General features: G+C 35.3%; 1 protein-coding gene across 1 annotated transcript in view; it reads left to right on the forward strand.

Moving 5' to 3' along the window:
- Positions 1–447: 447 nt before the first annotated feature.
- Positions 448–17,022, forward strand: part of LRRC2 (leucine rich repeat containing 2) — a gene marked incomplete at its 3' end in the record, with an annotated part of 59,771 nt that continues 43,196 nt past the window's right edge. The window contains exons 1-2 of the mRNA XM_080362409.1: positions 448–590; positions 10,810–11,020. Of these exons, the coding sequence (XP_080218535.1) occupies positions 466–590; positions 10,810–11,020 (336 nt within the window). The 5' untranslated portion in view covers positions 448–465. The remainder of the gene's footprint in view (positions 591–10,809; positions 11,021–17,022) is intronic.

Raw genomic sequence — 17,022 nt, forward strand, 5'->3', positions numbered from 1 at the left:
TTGGGTGCCTAAAGATCAAAACATGAGAACCTAGGATTAAATGCTTCTGCATGATTTACAATGAATAGAGTCTTCAGGACTAATTGTTTTAATATTACTTGCATAAACTATAAAAATACAAAGTCTTTAAAGTTATTTTAATCAGGCTTACTTAATCAAATTAGTATTTCTTTGCCTTGGAAAGGAAAAAGTGTAAGGAATAAAAAAAATTCAACATTTGGCTGTTGCCATAGATTTTACATAGAAGTCAGTTGTATGCTACGTTGATTACTGCCAGCACAAAAACCTAAGACAAATTAGGTAAGATGGAAAGCATACTATGTTAATATTTCTTACGACTTCAGATTTTTCCCTGCAGATAATATTAATGAAACTTGATCATTTAGTTCCTTATTTTGCTCATTTTGTCTCTCCTGAAGTGTTCATGATGGCTTGTTCTTGCAGGAGAAGCTTAATGTCAACAGTATGGGGCATCAGGTGATAATATTTGACTTTTCTGTCATAAGAGGACTGTGGGAAACTCGAGTTAAGAAGCAAAAAGAACGTCAGAGGAAAGAGAAGGAAAGATTAGAAAAAAGCTCATTGGAGAAGTAAGCCAACTTTTCTGCTGTTCATTTTAACTGAATCCATTTTTATTTTCCACTGATGTCATATACTAAGCATTATCAGATGATTCACATTTTACTTTTTTGGGTTGATTTCAATGATTTTTCACCTCCTTTCTTCACATGGTTGTAAGAGAAATTCTGCACAAACTGTGTTTATATTTCATTAGTCCCTGCTCTTTCCTATGTAGATTGTGATTTACTAATGATGTATTTTATTGTTTACTATGTAGACTTAATTTGAAGAGAAAAATAACACGTCATACCTTTCTATTGCTTATATGATATATAAAAGTGTGGCTTTGTACTATGGAATTAATGAAAACCTGTTCATAAAATTAAGTACTAAAAGTACTTTAAGTCTTTTTTTGTTGAGTTGACAGAAGAAATTAAATGAATTAAATAAATGGACATATATCATTACTTCTGAATAGGAGAGAGAGCATAGAAGAGAAAAACTATCAAAAGATGTTTTTATTGTTCAAATATTAAAGAGAGTTTTTATTATAATGCTTGCATCCACTAATCATGTTATTATTTTTATAATATTTAACTTATGGTTTCTTTAAGCAATATTTTGGTTTCTTTGTTTTCATTCCCATTAGAGACAGTGAAATATTATACTGTGCTGGCAATGTTGGACACATATGACTTACAATTTTTCTCCTCTGAGAACAGAACAAAACAATAAAAATCACTTTCTGTTTTTAAAATAAAATGCACAGGGTTAAACAGTGTTTAAGAGCATCATTGCGTTGAACACCACATGAAAGTGTGGTGTTTTGGCTGTCACAGGAGACCATTGCTTACAGATTATGACTGCCACTGGAGCTACACTGACAACAGAGTAGCTGGACTAAGAGGAGACCAGGGTAATGTTATACAAAGTCTGACTGCCCTTTCTGCAAGACCTTTCTCTTCAAAACATCTATAAATGCAGTCTTGGTTCTCTTATCTTTACCCAAAGCCTGCATTAAACCCCATAATCCTAACACAAATTAAAAAAAAAAAAAAGAAAAATGAATCTCGTCCTTCAGACTAAATTCTCTACCAAGAACAAGTTTTCTTTTTGTTATGAGTGAAGGACTGAAAAAAATTGCTGTTGTGAGTGTTACCCTTACAAGTGAAAAGATTTGGGATGAAACTGGATCAAACCTTATTTCTGCCCTGGGTGCTATGTTAAGAAGTGGCTTTGTGCAATTCTAATGCAGATAGTACAGACAAATGTCTACTTTACCGCTGTCTATGTCAGCTAGTAGCTCTTGGGCTGCCATTGCAGTCTTCTTCATAAAAAGAATATTATGACTAGGAATCCACACCTGTAGCTACTAACAGTGCATACAGTCATTTTCAGAACTGAAGAAAGGGCACTCCCAACGTGGATCTAAATGACAACATCTACTTGTCATATTTTCTTTGGTTTTTGGTTTTCTGTGGTGTAGAAGATCTGAGTTGACTAGTATGCAAACCAGAGGTGTCAGGCATGGAGGGCTTCTGTATGGAAGAGGGAAATAGGGTAACCTTATGTGGTAGCTAATTTTAGCTCCCATGTGTTTTGTCAGTAGGATACATTAAGCCCCATTACTTACTTGTCTTTTCCATAAAAAACATATACTCTCCCCACCATTCCTGCCTGTATTGTCTGTCTCTAGCTACCCTTCCATCAGAAACAGTCGAGCTTGATCACCTTTTCTGCTCCTTTCCACTAATGAGGTCCAAAGTCATACTGTTATCTTCCTGCACCAACTGGGGACGAGGACTTCGGGACACGATGCATATGTTTCAAGTGCAATTTCAGCGTTCACAAAGGACTTTTGTTTTTCTTTCTTTAGCTTGCAATTTGTATATGGTATTTCTTTCTGTTGCATTTCTTCATGCAATCAGATATCAGATTGTTTTCCAGTTAATCCTCCTTCTTTTAGATCTCCTGGAAAGAAAGAAGGAAATACAGCAAACTTTGCTTCCTGACATGAGTGATCAGAATTTCACCCATTGAAATAAATGGAAAAGTTCATGTTCATTATTTTGATTCAGGCCTCGTAGAATAATGGCAAAGTCACAAAAAATATTCGTAGTAAAATTAAAATGTCAGTTCAAATAAAATTCTTGTTTCATAAGGTATGTAGTAAACAGTGGCCTTTAGGTCCTAAAGGTCAGATCACAAGTTACTTATTAGATGCTTTTCAGTGCTTCCAAAGTTTGGATGCAAAATAGGACAAGATTTTGCTTCTTGATAGCTTGAAATTATAGATAAAATTGTAATTATAATTAAATATTTAATAGAAATTATGCTTTCTTGTAGCAATATATTTCATTATTTCAGGGAGTTCCATGTGATAGTAGATTCATATATACTACTCAGAGATCAAAATATTACCACTACTGGGTAGGTGCACTGAAATCAATGCTAGTCTTTACTGTCAAGCCACAATAAGAAAGTATTCTGGAAATGGTTTTAACCCTAAATGATAATTCCAAAAAGACATTCAAAGAAAGCAGTTTCCCAAATTGAGGACTGAGTTGTAACATTTAAGATTCTAGATATTTACTTTTGGCAGCAGCCAGAGTGAATTCCCAAGTAGGACTGAAATTAATAGTTTCTCTGCAAATATACCCATGTAACAGATGAGTTTGGAATCTGGCCTGCTGAGACTGCTTTGCTTTTTTATTTTTTTAAACAAGAATCTGTTTTTTCTCCAAGAGGTTACAATCCACTAATGCCCTTGAGGTTGTGCAGTTCCTTATCAGTCTTGTTGCTATGTAAAATGACCTGATAATATGTAAAGAAATGTAGTATGTATTATTTGAGGAAAACCTCCCAATTAACCTCTAGGGAACTTTGCTTGCCTTGGGAAAAGGTAATTTAGTTCATGCAGAGTGAGTAAGCAGTCACATGTAAGATATATTTCTGTTTTGACTGAAGACTTTCTAAGAGGAAAACTTCACAAATAAATGCAAAGCTTGAACTGTGTTTGCATTAACTGTGAGGTCTTGTAAAGATTTGGGGAATTTACAGGTCTAGAACAGAGGTTTAAGCAGCTGGCTAGTGAAAGCTGATTCTGAAGAACAGTCTACTGAGAATATTGTGAGAGTCTCACATCTGTCTCTCTGAGATACTGGTATCAGATCACTTTAGTTGGAGTTAAATCAGTCCTCTGTTTTCCTTTTTGTGGGACAGTACAAGTACAACAGTTTAAGGAACCTCTGCTTCTAAGGGGAACATATAAACCAGCAACTGAATATAAAAGAAAAATAAATAGTACAGTGTTGTGCGGGAGTAATTTCATTTTACTTCATGCCCTTAATACCATCAGACAAACCCTTTCTAAATCTCTCATAGGATACAAAACACGAACTGTTACAAAAAATTGTGCACTGTTCCATGGTTATCTACTTGTTTATGAAAGACCATATTATAGATAGAAGTTTGTGTTTATAGCACTGTTGTATATTTTGTCTTCTAGATATTGTTAGTGGAGAGCAATCTTATATTGTCCCCAGAAATCCTGAATGCAATCAGACTAACTTGATGTGGTATGATGATTTTCCTCGTTAATTTTTCCTTTCTACTTGTCTTTTTTTTTTTTTTTTTTTTTTGGAAAGGAAATGAGAGTGAAAGCTTACAGTTAGTTTTTTGTTTGTTTGTTTGTTTTTTAAGGATTACAACAGGTTTGTCTTCTGCGTGAAAAGTAAGTATTGTAAAAATTGAAGGCTGGCAAATTAAGCATTCAAGTGAGGAAATGCCAGAGCTGTTTGTCCAGATTAGCTATCTAAATCTTTGCTGTGAAATGGCACAGCCTCTTCTGTCCACCAACCAAACACGCAGTAAAGATAACAGTTTGTTCAGCCATCTCTCCTTGTGTGTCTCTTCTCCAAAAATTTCCTCTCAAGGTCTGGCTAGCTAAGTGTGCATGCATTATTTTTTCTGAGCTGTGCACTTCCTGAATGTTAAAAGTAAAAAGAAATCTGACACTCCACAGGCAGTGACTTTTTTTCCCTGAGAGGTTATGTGTTTGTTTAATAAAATAGTTTTGTCTCTATCTTTCTGCCAGACTTCAGTGTTATAACTCTATTTGTACCTGAACTAAGATTTTATTTGAGATGTTTATCTGTATCTTCCCATTCAATATCCAATTCAGAAATTTTTCTAAGCAAGACCAAATCTCAAGTTGTGAGTCCTTAGCTCTAAACACAAATTATAAGCAAAAGTTGGGAGTATATCTGCAGCACTAATAACCACTTAACTTATTTCCCACTGTTCTTGGGCACTTGTGCATACTGACCTTGCATCCAATATAATGCATGCAGATGGGCTGAAAGATAAAAGCTGCTGTTCAGTCACAATCCTTTACAACCCATGGAAGAGCCTGGCAAAGAGACTGAAATTAAATCAATTCAATTGAATCTGAAGCAAATGTTACTTGTCTATCTGGGCTAAGCTCCAGTTTAACTGTACTGCTCTGATAAAAATTCCATAGGATTATTTAATGCTCCTGTATGGTTTGTGATTCTGACTTAAACATCACCCAGGAGGGCAAAACTGATGTCACCATGTATTGTGCTGGTTACTTCTTCCATCCTGATGTAGAGGAAACAGTGCCATCTAATGAAACTTTGTTTCTCTACCTAAGAAGAATAGCTTTTTCTCAAGACCTGCTAATCAGACATTGAGCAGTGGGTAGCTGTAGAAGGAAGAACCATTCAAAGAAACACAGCTACTCCTTATTTACTGTGATGGCTTTGGAACCCTTACTAATGCAAACTTCTTGTTTTTCAAGCTGGTGACTCCTTTGAAGGGTCCAATCATTTAATTTATTCCACAGTAATTCTTTGCATCAGGTTTATTAGATTTGAGATTTTGTTGGAGACTCTAGAATGCCGAAGAAAGAACTCTCATATTCTCGAAAGAAAATATTTATAATAAAAATTATAATTTTATGTTGTTAAATATCTTTGCTGCAGATGTACTCCAACAGTGAAGTAATATTTGTGGAATAATTACCTGAAGAAATGTTTAGCACTAATCAAAATGTAAATACTTGAATATTCCATTTCCCTGCTGATCCTTTTTCATATCTGCAATACATTGTCCTGAAAACTTACTGGAAACCAAACACCTATTGGGAAATAGCTTGCCAGAATTAACCTTTCCTCTACATAATTTACAGTCTGCTTTAGTGACGGGTGTGTTTTTGTGTTACAGATACAAAGTTATGAAACTTTTTTTTTTTTTTTTTTTTTTTTTTTTTTTTTTTGACAAACATAAACATCATGCAATCAGCCTTTAAAAAATTAATTTGAAATACTGGAGTAGTTAGCCAAGTTGGAACCTTGGATCTCTTCTGGGTTCTATGGCCAGAAAAAAGCCTTTTTTCTTTTTCTTTTTCTTTTTTTTTTTTTTTTTTATTCATACTCCCACTTAAACTAGGCTTGACCTGACTAAAACCTACTTCTTGAATACTGCAAATGGTAGTTGTTTCTTTAATCTGACTGCAAATGTCTGATCAAGCTCTAGAGGAAGATCAAACTATTTTGTTTCTGAATAGCAACAAAAAGACAAACATCAGGAAGGCTGTGATTTTACAATAAACTCTTTTTTTTTGGTCATATGTGAAAATGTGTTCCTGGAATATCAGGAGCCTTTAAAGTGCCAAGACCAGAAATTTTGTTTCTCTAAAAGTATATTGGTGTATTTAAAGGCTCATTTTATTTCTGTGGACTTTTTTTTCTGTTTGCTACACTGGTTTAGGTGCCTTTCCTGGAGGCTTATGCAATAGCCTCCAGATGTAACAAGCGTGGTGGTAACTATTTTATTTGAGGATTGTCACCAAAGGAAGAACTTAAAGTCATCTTTATTTTCATAAAGATCCTTTAAGAAGTATCATCATGTCAATTTTTTGCCTATGACAGACCTGAGTGACAACCACATAGCTGAATAAATCCTTTTGGTTTGATCTCAACTGTAACCTGCAAATTACAACTTTGCAATCTTTACTTAATGACACACACTGGGTTGATGTGAGTCACACCTCCAGGCCAGGAATGCTCATATTGATTCATTTGGTTAGTGTGTACCACAAGGGTAGAAGTAGGGGTTGTAAATTGTTAGACCTACTGCCCTTGGGATATATTACATTTTTCTTCTGAGATGTACTGTACAAAATTATGCACGTTTGTTGCTCCATTATTAATTCACTTTCCATCTGTTCAAAATGTGCTCGTTCATAGTACATAGTGACTGTAAGTGAACATTCTTTAAAAGCTTAAGAGAGCATATTGTGACCATTTAATGCATGAGTAAAAAAGAAATTTACCACAGGATTTTCACATCACTGCGTGATCTCCATGTTGAATTCTCAACAAAGTTTTATTTTTAATGCCTATCTTTCTTCTGATGTCAATATTTAACTGATTGATTTGGTAAATGGAGGTTTTTGTTACATGGTTATGTTATGTTATATGTTATATGTTATATGTTATATGTTATGTTATGTTATGTTATGTTATGTTATGTTATGTTATGTTATGTTATGTTATCCTAACAATGTGTTATGACCTCCTGAGATTTGTGTTTTGTACATGTTATCACTAAAGTGTCAGAGGTCAGTTTATTCTTTCATCTTTAATGTAGCTCCCTTCTTGCAGTCTTCCCTCTTCCTTGTTGTGAGAGAGTAAAATTTTAGATCTGAGCTCTCTGCTCTTGTATTCCTGGGGTCTACCTGACACAGTCAGCACTGAGGTGTAATAAAGCAGCACAGTGCCTTACTTTTTATTGAGAGTTAGACTTTTTGACCTCTTATTTCTCTTTGTTAAGTTTCTAATGTTCCTAGAGTTTATACTGCGAGGAACAAGACATTTTTTGCACATGAGTAAAGAGCAATGAATATAAAAAAAGCATCTTAGGGGCAAGCTTTTTCAGTGCACTGAATTATGCAGTGAGATCAAACGTTTATTGCTTTGGTAGGAATTCCACGGAAATGAGAGGGCAGTAATGCAGAATTAAGCTTCACAGAGGGACAGAATAGCTGTAAGTACAGGACTGGAGGAATCTATGAGAAACTGCAGTACAGTGGTGTTAAGTAAAACTAGGATTATTTAGAATATTTTAGAAAAAAAGAATGCCAGAGTCTTGGTCCTTTTTAATTCCTGACTTTTAATGGTTCAGATCCTTTTGTTGCTCTCTTCCTTGGGGATTCAATTTTTTATTTTTTATTTTTTTCTTTCCTTGCTCCTGCCCACTTTACCTCCTACCCATGTCTCACAGTAATACAGAGCTTTTGTAGATAATTAGCTATGCTCACTGGTAGGCAAGTTTTTAGAAGAAGTTTAGTAGGTGGTTTTGGTTTATTTAATTTTTTTATAGTATATGAAAATGTTATTTTATAGCTTTTCCTAGTGATCTCTTGCTACTGCATTGTCTGCCCTCTCTTTGTGCTGGTGGTCTATGGCATTCAAATGACAGATTGAATAAGCAAGATCAACACTAAAAATTGACTCGGCTCATGTGTCAAAGCATCTGAAAGAGGTGTTTTAGCTTGCATGTCTGCTGGCATGGAAAATTCTGTCATCCGAACACTTCCAGATTACAGCTGGAGGGGTTAACCTTTGGTAGGGCTGCTTAGTGCAATCAAATACTTGGGTGTCTCTCCATCTGTAACCAGAAGTATCAGATGCAGCATGTTGAAGGATCACAAAATGGGCTAAAGAGCTGTCTCTTCTCTAAGCTACTTTCTTGTCTTCGTTAAATCAAGTAGCTACAGAAAGATTTTGAGATGCGGTGGGTTGCTGGTGGACTCTGTCTGGACTGTACTATCAGCCTCAGTATCCCTCCAGGGAGTCTCTGAGCTGAACATGTTGTTGGACATGTTTTCTATCTGTCCTGTCTTTTTCTTCACAACTCATTTATGTATCACAGCTCACTGTGGTATATAGCAGTCCAAAATTAGACACTGAGAGAAACCAGGAGATTTACTTCAAATATATTTTATTTTTATTCTAAGCCTCCTCTATTGACACTTTAAATATCAGAAAGTCCACTAGATGTCTACTTGTAAAGAGCATACTGATCTCTCTAATGAAAACTGAAGCCAAGGATGAGTAATTTTTCTGCAGATCTCAATAATTTATTTAACTATTCTTTCGCTGTTATTTCATATCTTGATAAATGGTAGAAATCCTTTCACTATCATTTGTAAACTTGCAGTAAGTGACTTGACTTGTTTATTTTGTGCTTTTACATCTAATTTGTCAGAGCTTATACTACCTTCTCATTTCTCCATTTGAACCTAAATGTGGTGTTTTGGTTTTTGTTGGTGGGCTTTTTTTTTTTTTTTTTTTACTTTCTACTTTTTTTTTTTTCTTTTTTCTATTTTTGGAAATGAGGAGAGGAAGAGATCCCTACAGTGGCTTTGTTAGAATGTACTTGGAGGTCGTGCTGTTTTCCTGTAGTTTGCCAGTACTTTACCCAGTGAGTTGCACTTTTAAAAAACTTCACTATTGTATGTACTTCATCTTCTGAAATATTTGCAGAAGATGTTTTTCCTTATTTTCTCTTTATAAAGATGTTTCATGGGAGTACATTGTGGTCACTGTTACAGAAAGGACTTTCTGTAGTTCTCCGGTGACCCACACATAGTGTGCTACTCCTTGAAACTGAACCTGGTCCTCTTGTGGTCTTTCAGGCCAGCTGCTCTGCTTAACTATCATGCCAGGCTTCCAAAAGTGTACATTGTGTGCACAGTGTCAATGTGCTGAAGTCTCCTGCTGTTGCTGTACTCTCTGCTTTCAACTGTTTAACATCCCCAGAGGTTTCAGTATGTGCCACAATTTGTGCTGGGCAGTTTATAGTTGTCTTTGTTTTACCTTTCCTATTTAGGCATGCACGTTCGATTTCTAAAGGTTTATTTTGATAGCATTGAATCAAGTATGACTTCTAATCTACACTATCAAATTTCCATTACCATGCTCTGCCCCGCAGTTTCTATCTCATACCTTGCTATGAGTGTCCAAAAATTACTTATTTTCATCAAGTCTGAAAGATGCTTGTTGTGCCTATGTTGGTAACTGATTTCTTGTACATGACTTAAACCCAGACATTCTGTTCCATGTGCCATTTTTTTAGCATCTTAGCATTTTAGAGAAAATCCCATGGTTAGCTTGGAATATGTGTACAGGTTTTGTTATTTCATACTTGAACTTTACAAACTCCCGCCTGCTTCTCTTTCTAGGACATGTTATCTTTGACTTTCTCTAGGGGGCATATTATCCTGAACTTTGTGCCCTTCACCTGTCAGTTTTCTTCCAGCATTTAGCTTAAAACTTCTGCCAGAGTGTGGAGATCACATAAATGAATTCCAGGTACCACAAGAATCTAGCATTCAAAGCGTGAGATGGGATTTATGATGCAAAGGGCTCTGCAGAGTCTTATTTTAGTGTAAGGAAGACTTGCTTCAGTTAATCAACCTGTTCCTTAATTGACTAAGCTGAAATAAATCTCTCTTAAATTAAAGCACATGCTTTTGGCAATGCTTAATTATATCAAATTGAATTTGGACCTGAAGTTATATAGGCAAAAGTTTGCCCTGGAAGTGAGCCTGAAGTTACACTGAAATTGAATCTGAAATTAGTTGGCATGTGGTAACTTTGACCTTTACCTCCACCTTCTAAGATGATATTGGAAGATAATGTGTAAAAAATGAAAATAGATCATTATACTTGAACTAGAAAGGGCAGGAGAAAAAGGAATATTTCTAACTTTTTACTACCTAAAATGACTTTTTTTCTAAGGAAAAATTTTGTGCTTATCACCAGGCCTTTGTTTTTGTTCATATATATATAATTTGTTCTGTGAGGGTGTATTTCCTACTTTATTAAAATAAAGGGCATAATTCATGCTGTTTTCTGTGACAGTGCACTCGGTCACCGCTTTTCTGTTACTCACTGTGTGTCACAGTTTTATGGTCAGTAAATGAAATCCGGCTTATCTGAAATCTATGTGTAAGTCTAAAAAATCTAAGCATGACTCCAGGAATGCCTTTTCTTTCTTTTTTTCTTTTTTTTTTTTTTTTTTTTTTTTAATGGTCAATACATTAAGTGCATAATTGTATTTTGTTAAGTACTGGGTAAACAAAGATCAAGATTTAAGACTTATTTACTACATTGTTTCAGCTGATTCACATAAATCCTTTTTTTGGCACTATTTCAGGATAAAGCAGGAATGGCATTTCATACTAGAGTGCCGGAAGAAAGGTATTCCTCAGTCAAAATATCTCAAGAAAGGCTTTGTAGACATCAATGAGAAGATCTTGGACACTTATGGAAAGGCTCCTCAGCTCCAGAAGAGGCATGCTTTGTCAGATGAAGCAAATAAGGAAAAAAACAAGTTTATTTTTCAGCTTTCTGGCGAGCAGTGGATGGTAAATATAATGGAAAATATATTTCTGTTGTAACAGAGTTTGGGTAGCTTAGCACTGTAACTTCTAATCCTCCGAAACCTTTTTTTTGGCCAATGAATATGATGACATTGATGTTTTTTCACAGTGTTGAAAGTGACAAAAGCATTTCCTATCTTAAGCCCAACTAGTGGTTCCATTTTCAAATATGCTTATTTTAAATTCTCTACTGATACATGTAATTTCTCTCACCCAAAAATTTTGGTATAAGCAATCACATTGCAACAAGATATCTTTCTCTGAAATTCCCCAATCAATGGGAAGAGATGAAGATAATATTCAGCTTTGTTGGCTTGTTGATGTCTTCTACTACTCAGATATCTGTCTTCTTGCTCTAATGATGTGATAACATTTTTCTTTAGTGCTGTTCAAATCAAAACTAATATTTGTATCAATCCACAATGATCTTGCTGAAAAAACCACTTTTTACCTGCTGTTGTGTTTGGTGTGAAATAGCAGTTTGGAAGTAAGCTCTGTACCAGTGCGGTTTTGAAATTCCGCAAAAGGTGAATTAGTCTGAAGTTTTCTAGAGTTGCTAAAGCTTTGACTGAAATATATTTTGAATATATGATCATTTATTAATGGGAAAGCGAAATTAGAATTTTGACTTTTTTGTTGTTTATAATTTTGTAATATATTTTTGAGATTTTCATTACAAAAAAAAGCAAGTTAAAAGGTCAATCAATAAAATGGCTAAATTTTACTAAAACAATTACTTTGATTGACCTAAAACATAACTTTGTCCCAGATTTGATCTTTGATGTGAAAAGATTTTTTTAAAATTATATCAGTTATATAAATCATGCCACTCATTTTGCTTTTTACTTTTAGTCTCAACTGCTGCTTTTAAACCAAAGGCAGAATCAGACATGACACTCTTTCCCCCTATTACTCTCTCACAAAAAAGTGCAATTAGGCAAAATGAATTTGCAGACCATAAAATCAAAGCTGCACAGGCTTGCAATTTGCATGTGAAAAGATTCATGGATATGTGACAGTTTTCTCAGAGAAGCCTTTATGTTATGTAGCTAGGAGCTGTGGTATCAGTTGTGGTTTAGTTTTTGTAACATGTTTTGCACACAAATATGTCTATGAGTTGAAATGTTGGAAGATTAAGTGCTCAGGCTCTAGGAGAAGTCAGAGCTGGGGTTGCTCGTGGAGTTTTACAGGCACAATAACCAGCTTATTTGGCTGGACACTTACTGTTGGCAGCAGCAAACAGCACAGCCCTGGGAAGTGTCCACTTGGGAACCAGCTGCTGAATCCTCTATCTCACTTGCTTTTAGCTGATAGGTATTTCTATTATGTTTCCCCTTTCCTCTCATCAATGAAGCAGTAATATATCCTCTAGACAGTTGACAGCTATATCTGAGTAGGTTGCCAGTATGTCTTACAGATTTTGTTTTCAGAACTCAGCTTGCCTCTGGGCTATAACAGTTCTCCTTCTGGAAGCTGTGAAGTTAAGTCTCACTGAGGAGTAATCCCCACCATAGGGATTTTTCAAGATCAAAGCAAGGGGCTTTACCGCATCCTTCCTGTAGATCTCAAAGTAAGGGCTCTTATTGGAAACTTCAGCAGCAATTGAGCTGAATCCACAAATCAGCTGAAAGTGTTATTTGCAATGTTGTAGTTGATTAGAATGGTAGCTTGTGTTCGTCACCGGACTTTCTAGAAGGCAAAAATATGTTACAAAGATGCTGTTGTGTCATGCTTCATATTCGTACAGCATAGCAGTGTATCTGGCCCACTAATTCTTTGTCATTGAGTACCCAAAAATGGGTTTTGTAGAACACTCCATCATATACTGGGATAGCTTGGACAATTATTTTGAAAAATCATCTAGACAGTGCTCTTTTGAAAATCATCTTGGATCTCCTTTTGAGAACCTTTGTAAGGGAGAAAAAGAGAACAGATCACACGTTTTGAATTCTGACAGGAATTCCTTCCTTCAGGACCTCTGTGCCACATTTTTCCCACCTCTCCAATGTCACTGAAATGATAAAATATTTTCATTAGGTGGAGACCCATTGTTCCTTGTACTTGTAAAGTAATTATTTTAATATATCTCAGGAAAGATAAAGCTCATACAATTAATATTTGTTTACACAAATAGGCACAGAGTAAGGCCTGATTTTACAGGATATGAATTCTAAGGAACTGTGTTCTGTTTATGCAGATCCATAATTCCCTGTGGATCATTAACTCTTACTAGTTATCATTCACTTTTAAGGCAATTTTTTGAGAAATACAATTTGAACTTCTAGACTTCTCATATCACAATGTTTTTTTAACACCATAGTCACACTATGGAAATCTTTTGAACTATGACACTTTAAGTACGATTAGTGTCCAGCATTTTTGCTTGTAGAACATGTTCCTCTGAATTTGAAAGTCCTCCTGTAACTTGGGTACTGGTTTGGCCATGCCTGACCAGGGTGGTTAACTGTGGCCAGTGGTTGGTAACTGCAGTGATGAGATAGTTCTAACTTGTGTACCAGAGCTCCACCTGGAAGAGGCTATGTGACAAAATCCTTAAAGTTCAGTGGTCCTTGCCTCGTCTTTTGCACACCAAGAAAATATTTATGACTCAAGTGTCTGCATCCCTGTGTGGTGCAATTCTACCATCTAGAAACAGAAGAGAATTAATATTTCTATTTAGGAAAGAAGAGGTCTTATAATAACAGATGGGCTAGTCTCATAATCTGATGTGAATTAAACTAGACAGACCTTTTTCCTTCCCCTTCCCTAGCAGAACTCAGTTCTAATACTCTTGGGACTTGACAGCACAAGAATGGTGTACTTTTCCACAAGCAATTTGAGGTTCCCAGTGTATGTTTCAGAAAAAACTTTGTCTTTATCTGAGAATTTTCCAGGCAAACTCAGCATGAAAAGCAGCTGTATAAGGACTTTGGACTCTTGAATTGTGTGTTTGAATCAGTTGCCTAGGAGAGAATGATTAAGAGTTGATGAAACACTTAATTGAGATCCTTTGTACATGTAAACATGTATCTACTGAATTAAATTAGTTCTTCAGAGAAACAGCACTGTTATTAGAGCAGAACGAAAATTGTGGCAAAATAATGCCATGAATATTCATATGAGTTTTTCAATGAATTCACTTTAACTCTGCTTTTCCCCTGTGAGTGTTTACTTTCTACTCCTGACTAATGAAGGTTTATTCTCTAGTGCATCAGTGAATTTTAAATGATTTTCAGAAAATATTCAGGAAAAACAAATTTTTGAATTTGTGATATCATTATTGGCAAAGGAAAGATGGTGTTCAATCAAGTACAGAGAAGGACTGTTCTGGGTTGTGCTGCTTTATCTAAGCAGAGGATCTGTATGCATACATACTTCAAATTAATGTCAAATATGCACAACAAGTAAATGAATGATTAATGGTAGAATTTTTTACTCATAGATCATTATCCTCTTGCATAGAATTTCTTCACAGAAAAAGGCAGAAAACTAATTACTACATTCGCATTTATTCTCCCAGTTTTATCATCTAACGTGCTGTGTATTTTCACAGAAAACAGAGAGTTTCCATTTGTCATTCCCATTAGTGACAACGAGGTATTTATTTGCCTCAAAGGGTCAAGCAGAATTGCTGCATTGAATGGACAGAGAAAGCCTCTTTTGTGCTTATTTAACTTACAGAGATAGTTTTTCCAAAAAAAGAATATAAAATTCCTGACCCAGTCAGGTAATACTGGTGGCACTGAGACATACTAGCTTTGGATCTAGCTCCAAACTTTCTCAAAGATGAGTGAAGCTTAGATCCAAGGTTTTGGGTTGGCCCATGACAGATAAAACTACAGAGCTGGAAAAGGAACTGGAACTTTGGTCACAGTTCTATTTCAGGCCCATGTTTGGCAGGTAAATTCTGTCCTAATTAGAAAATACTACAATCAAAAATGGTTGTAGGTTTGCTATTTATTTCCTTTTGCTACCACCCCCCTCCCCCCCCCCAAAAAAAAAAAAAAATCAAATGAAATTGTGGTATTGTTTTGCTGTTAAAGGCAAAAGACTGGCTATCCTCCAAGTGTCAGTCTTCATAGAGCAATTTATCAGCACACTGCCAGCTTTAGCATGGCAGCAGAAGATTACAAAAGAACACAAGGGAATCAAAGAGTAAAGCAAATGTAAAGCTTGTGCAAATTTCAGTTCCCATTGCTATCTAGTTTGTAAAGGAAGTGAAATATCACATCAATTCATGTTTCAGCAACACAAATAAAATGTATTGTAACATGCAGAATGCTAAAAACCACACATTATAGCAAAATTTTTGAATTGTATATATGATTATAAGATAAAAAGAAATAAACTCAAGAAAGAAAATTAAGTCAGGACAATTGGCAGAAGAATGAAATCTACTTCCAGTCTTTTGAAGTAATGTCTGAATTTATTTCAGTTGCTGCATAAGACTATATTGGTACCTTAAACTACCCTTAATATAGAAGTATTTCTGGTTTTAATATTTTGTCTTAATTTTTCTAAAATTATGAAGACATTTGATCTTCATCTGAGAGAGTGATTTTTGTGCTGCACTGTTTTCAGTGTGTCAAGGAGAATTTTGTGGGATACGCCCTTCAGTCTGGAAGAATAGCAAGGCTGTTGGCTTCACAGGGACAAGCGTTCCCCTTTGCTCCCTGCTCTATCTGCCAGCAAGAAGCTGGAGATGGTCTGTTGTGACAATAAGGTGTAAAAAACCAGGTCAGTAGAAAGACAGACTTGGACTATGGAGAAATAGAGTGGCAAATAGTATCTGTTACCCAGACATCTTTTTTTTTCTCTTCATTATGACTATCCTTCGTCTGTTTTCTATGTGAATCAGGGTTCTTTCCTACAGGGGCATCTATGACACCCCAGCTAAATGTTGTTCCCATACTGCATTTTCTGTTCTGTACAAGTGGGAAGGACAATACTAACTGAATTTGCAGTTGGTATTCTTTTATTTTGCTGCAGAAAAATGTGCAATACTGAAGGTGGAGGAATAGTAACCCACTATAGAAAGCTGGAGAGATTTCTCATTACCAGCCCTGAGGCATTTCAAGCATTTCATTTTTTAACTGCCATAAACTGACAAATATAGAAGATAGATCACAATGCAATATACACCTAGGAGGAAAATGAAGCAAGACATGAAACTATCGATATCAACTATGGTAGGGCAAGTAGCAAGGCAGAACTGCTATATAGGCTGAGAGTCTGCATCTGTAAATTCGAAAAGAATTGAAATTACAGGCAGCAACCAAACAAAGAACAGCTGATGATCAACAGTCCAGTATATCTTTAATTACAATTAGATGCTTCAATTCAGCTAAGAGTTAAGTAGCACTATTCCTCATTCAGAAGGTCAGAATTAATAAAAAACAATTAAAGTGTATAACTCTTGTTAATGTCATGGGGGATCTGTGAAATCTAGAAGGAAAAAAAATAGTGTGCAATGCCCACTCTATAAAAAACAGTAATTCCTACCGTGTTGTATTCTTCAGGCACAGGAAAAAAAAATGAAGGTTATAAAGGAAATAAAGGCTGGAACTCTTACATCTCTTTTTTATGGAGCAAAGTTAGTGATAATACATAATCCAGATTATTTATTCCAGATGTTACAAATGCACAGTGTTATGAAACCCAGGACAGACTGGTAAATTATGTGCTGCTTTAGAAAGTAGAGTTTAAATGATCTGACCTTCAGCTTTATGAATTGATTTCTGTCTGTTCCAAGTTCAAGGAATTTGATGACAGAATTCAAACAAAGATGTGTACTTGTGAACTGCATACCAATTAACTAATGCAATTTTGTAAGAATTAAAGGCTTTAAAACTTTTAGTAACTGCTACACATTGGAGATTTTGGACAAATAGAATAGTCTGAAAATGACTCAGAAGTAAATTTATTTGCTCAGTATTTGGAACAATACTAGAGTTCCTAAAGAAAAAGATTCTGCATTACTAAAATAA

Source organism: Nesoenas mayeri (genome assembly GCF_963082525.1).
Source record: "Nesoenas mayeri genome assembly, chromosome: Z".
Classification (NCBI taxonomy): domain Eukaryota; kingdom Metazoa; phylum Chordata; class Aves; order Columbiformes; family Columbidae; genus Nesoenas; species Nesoenas mayeri.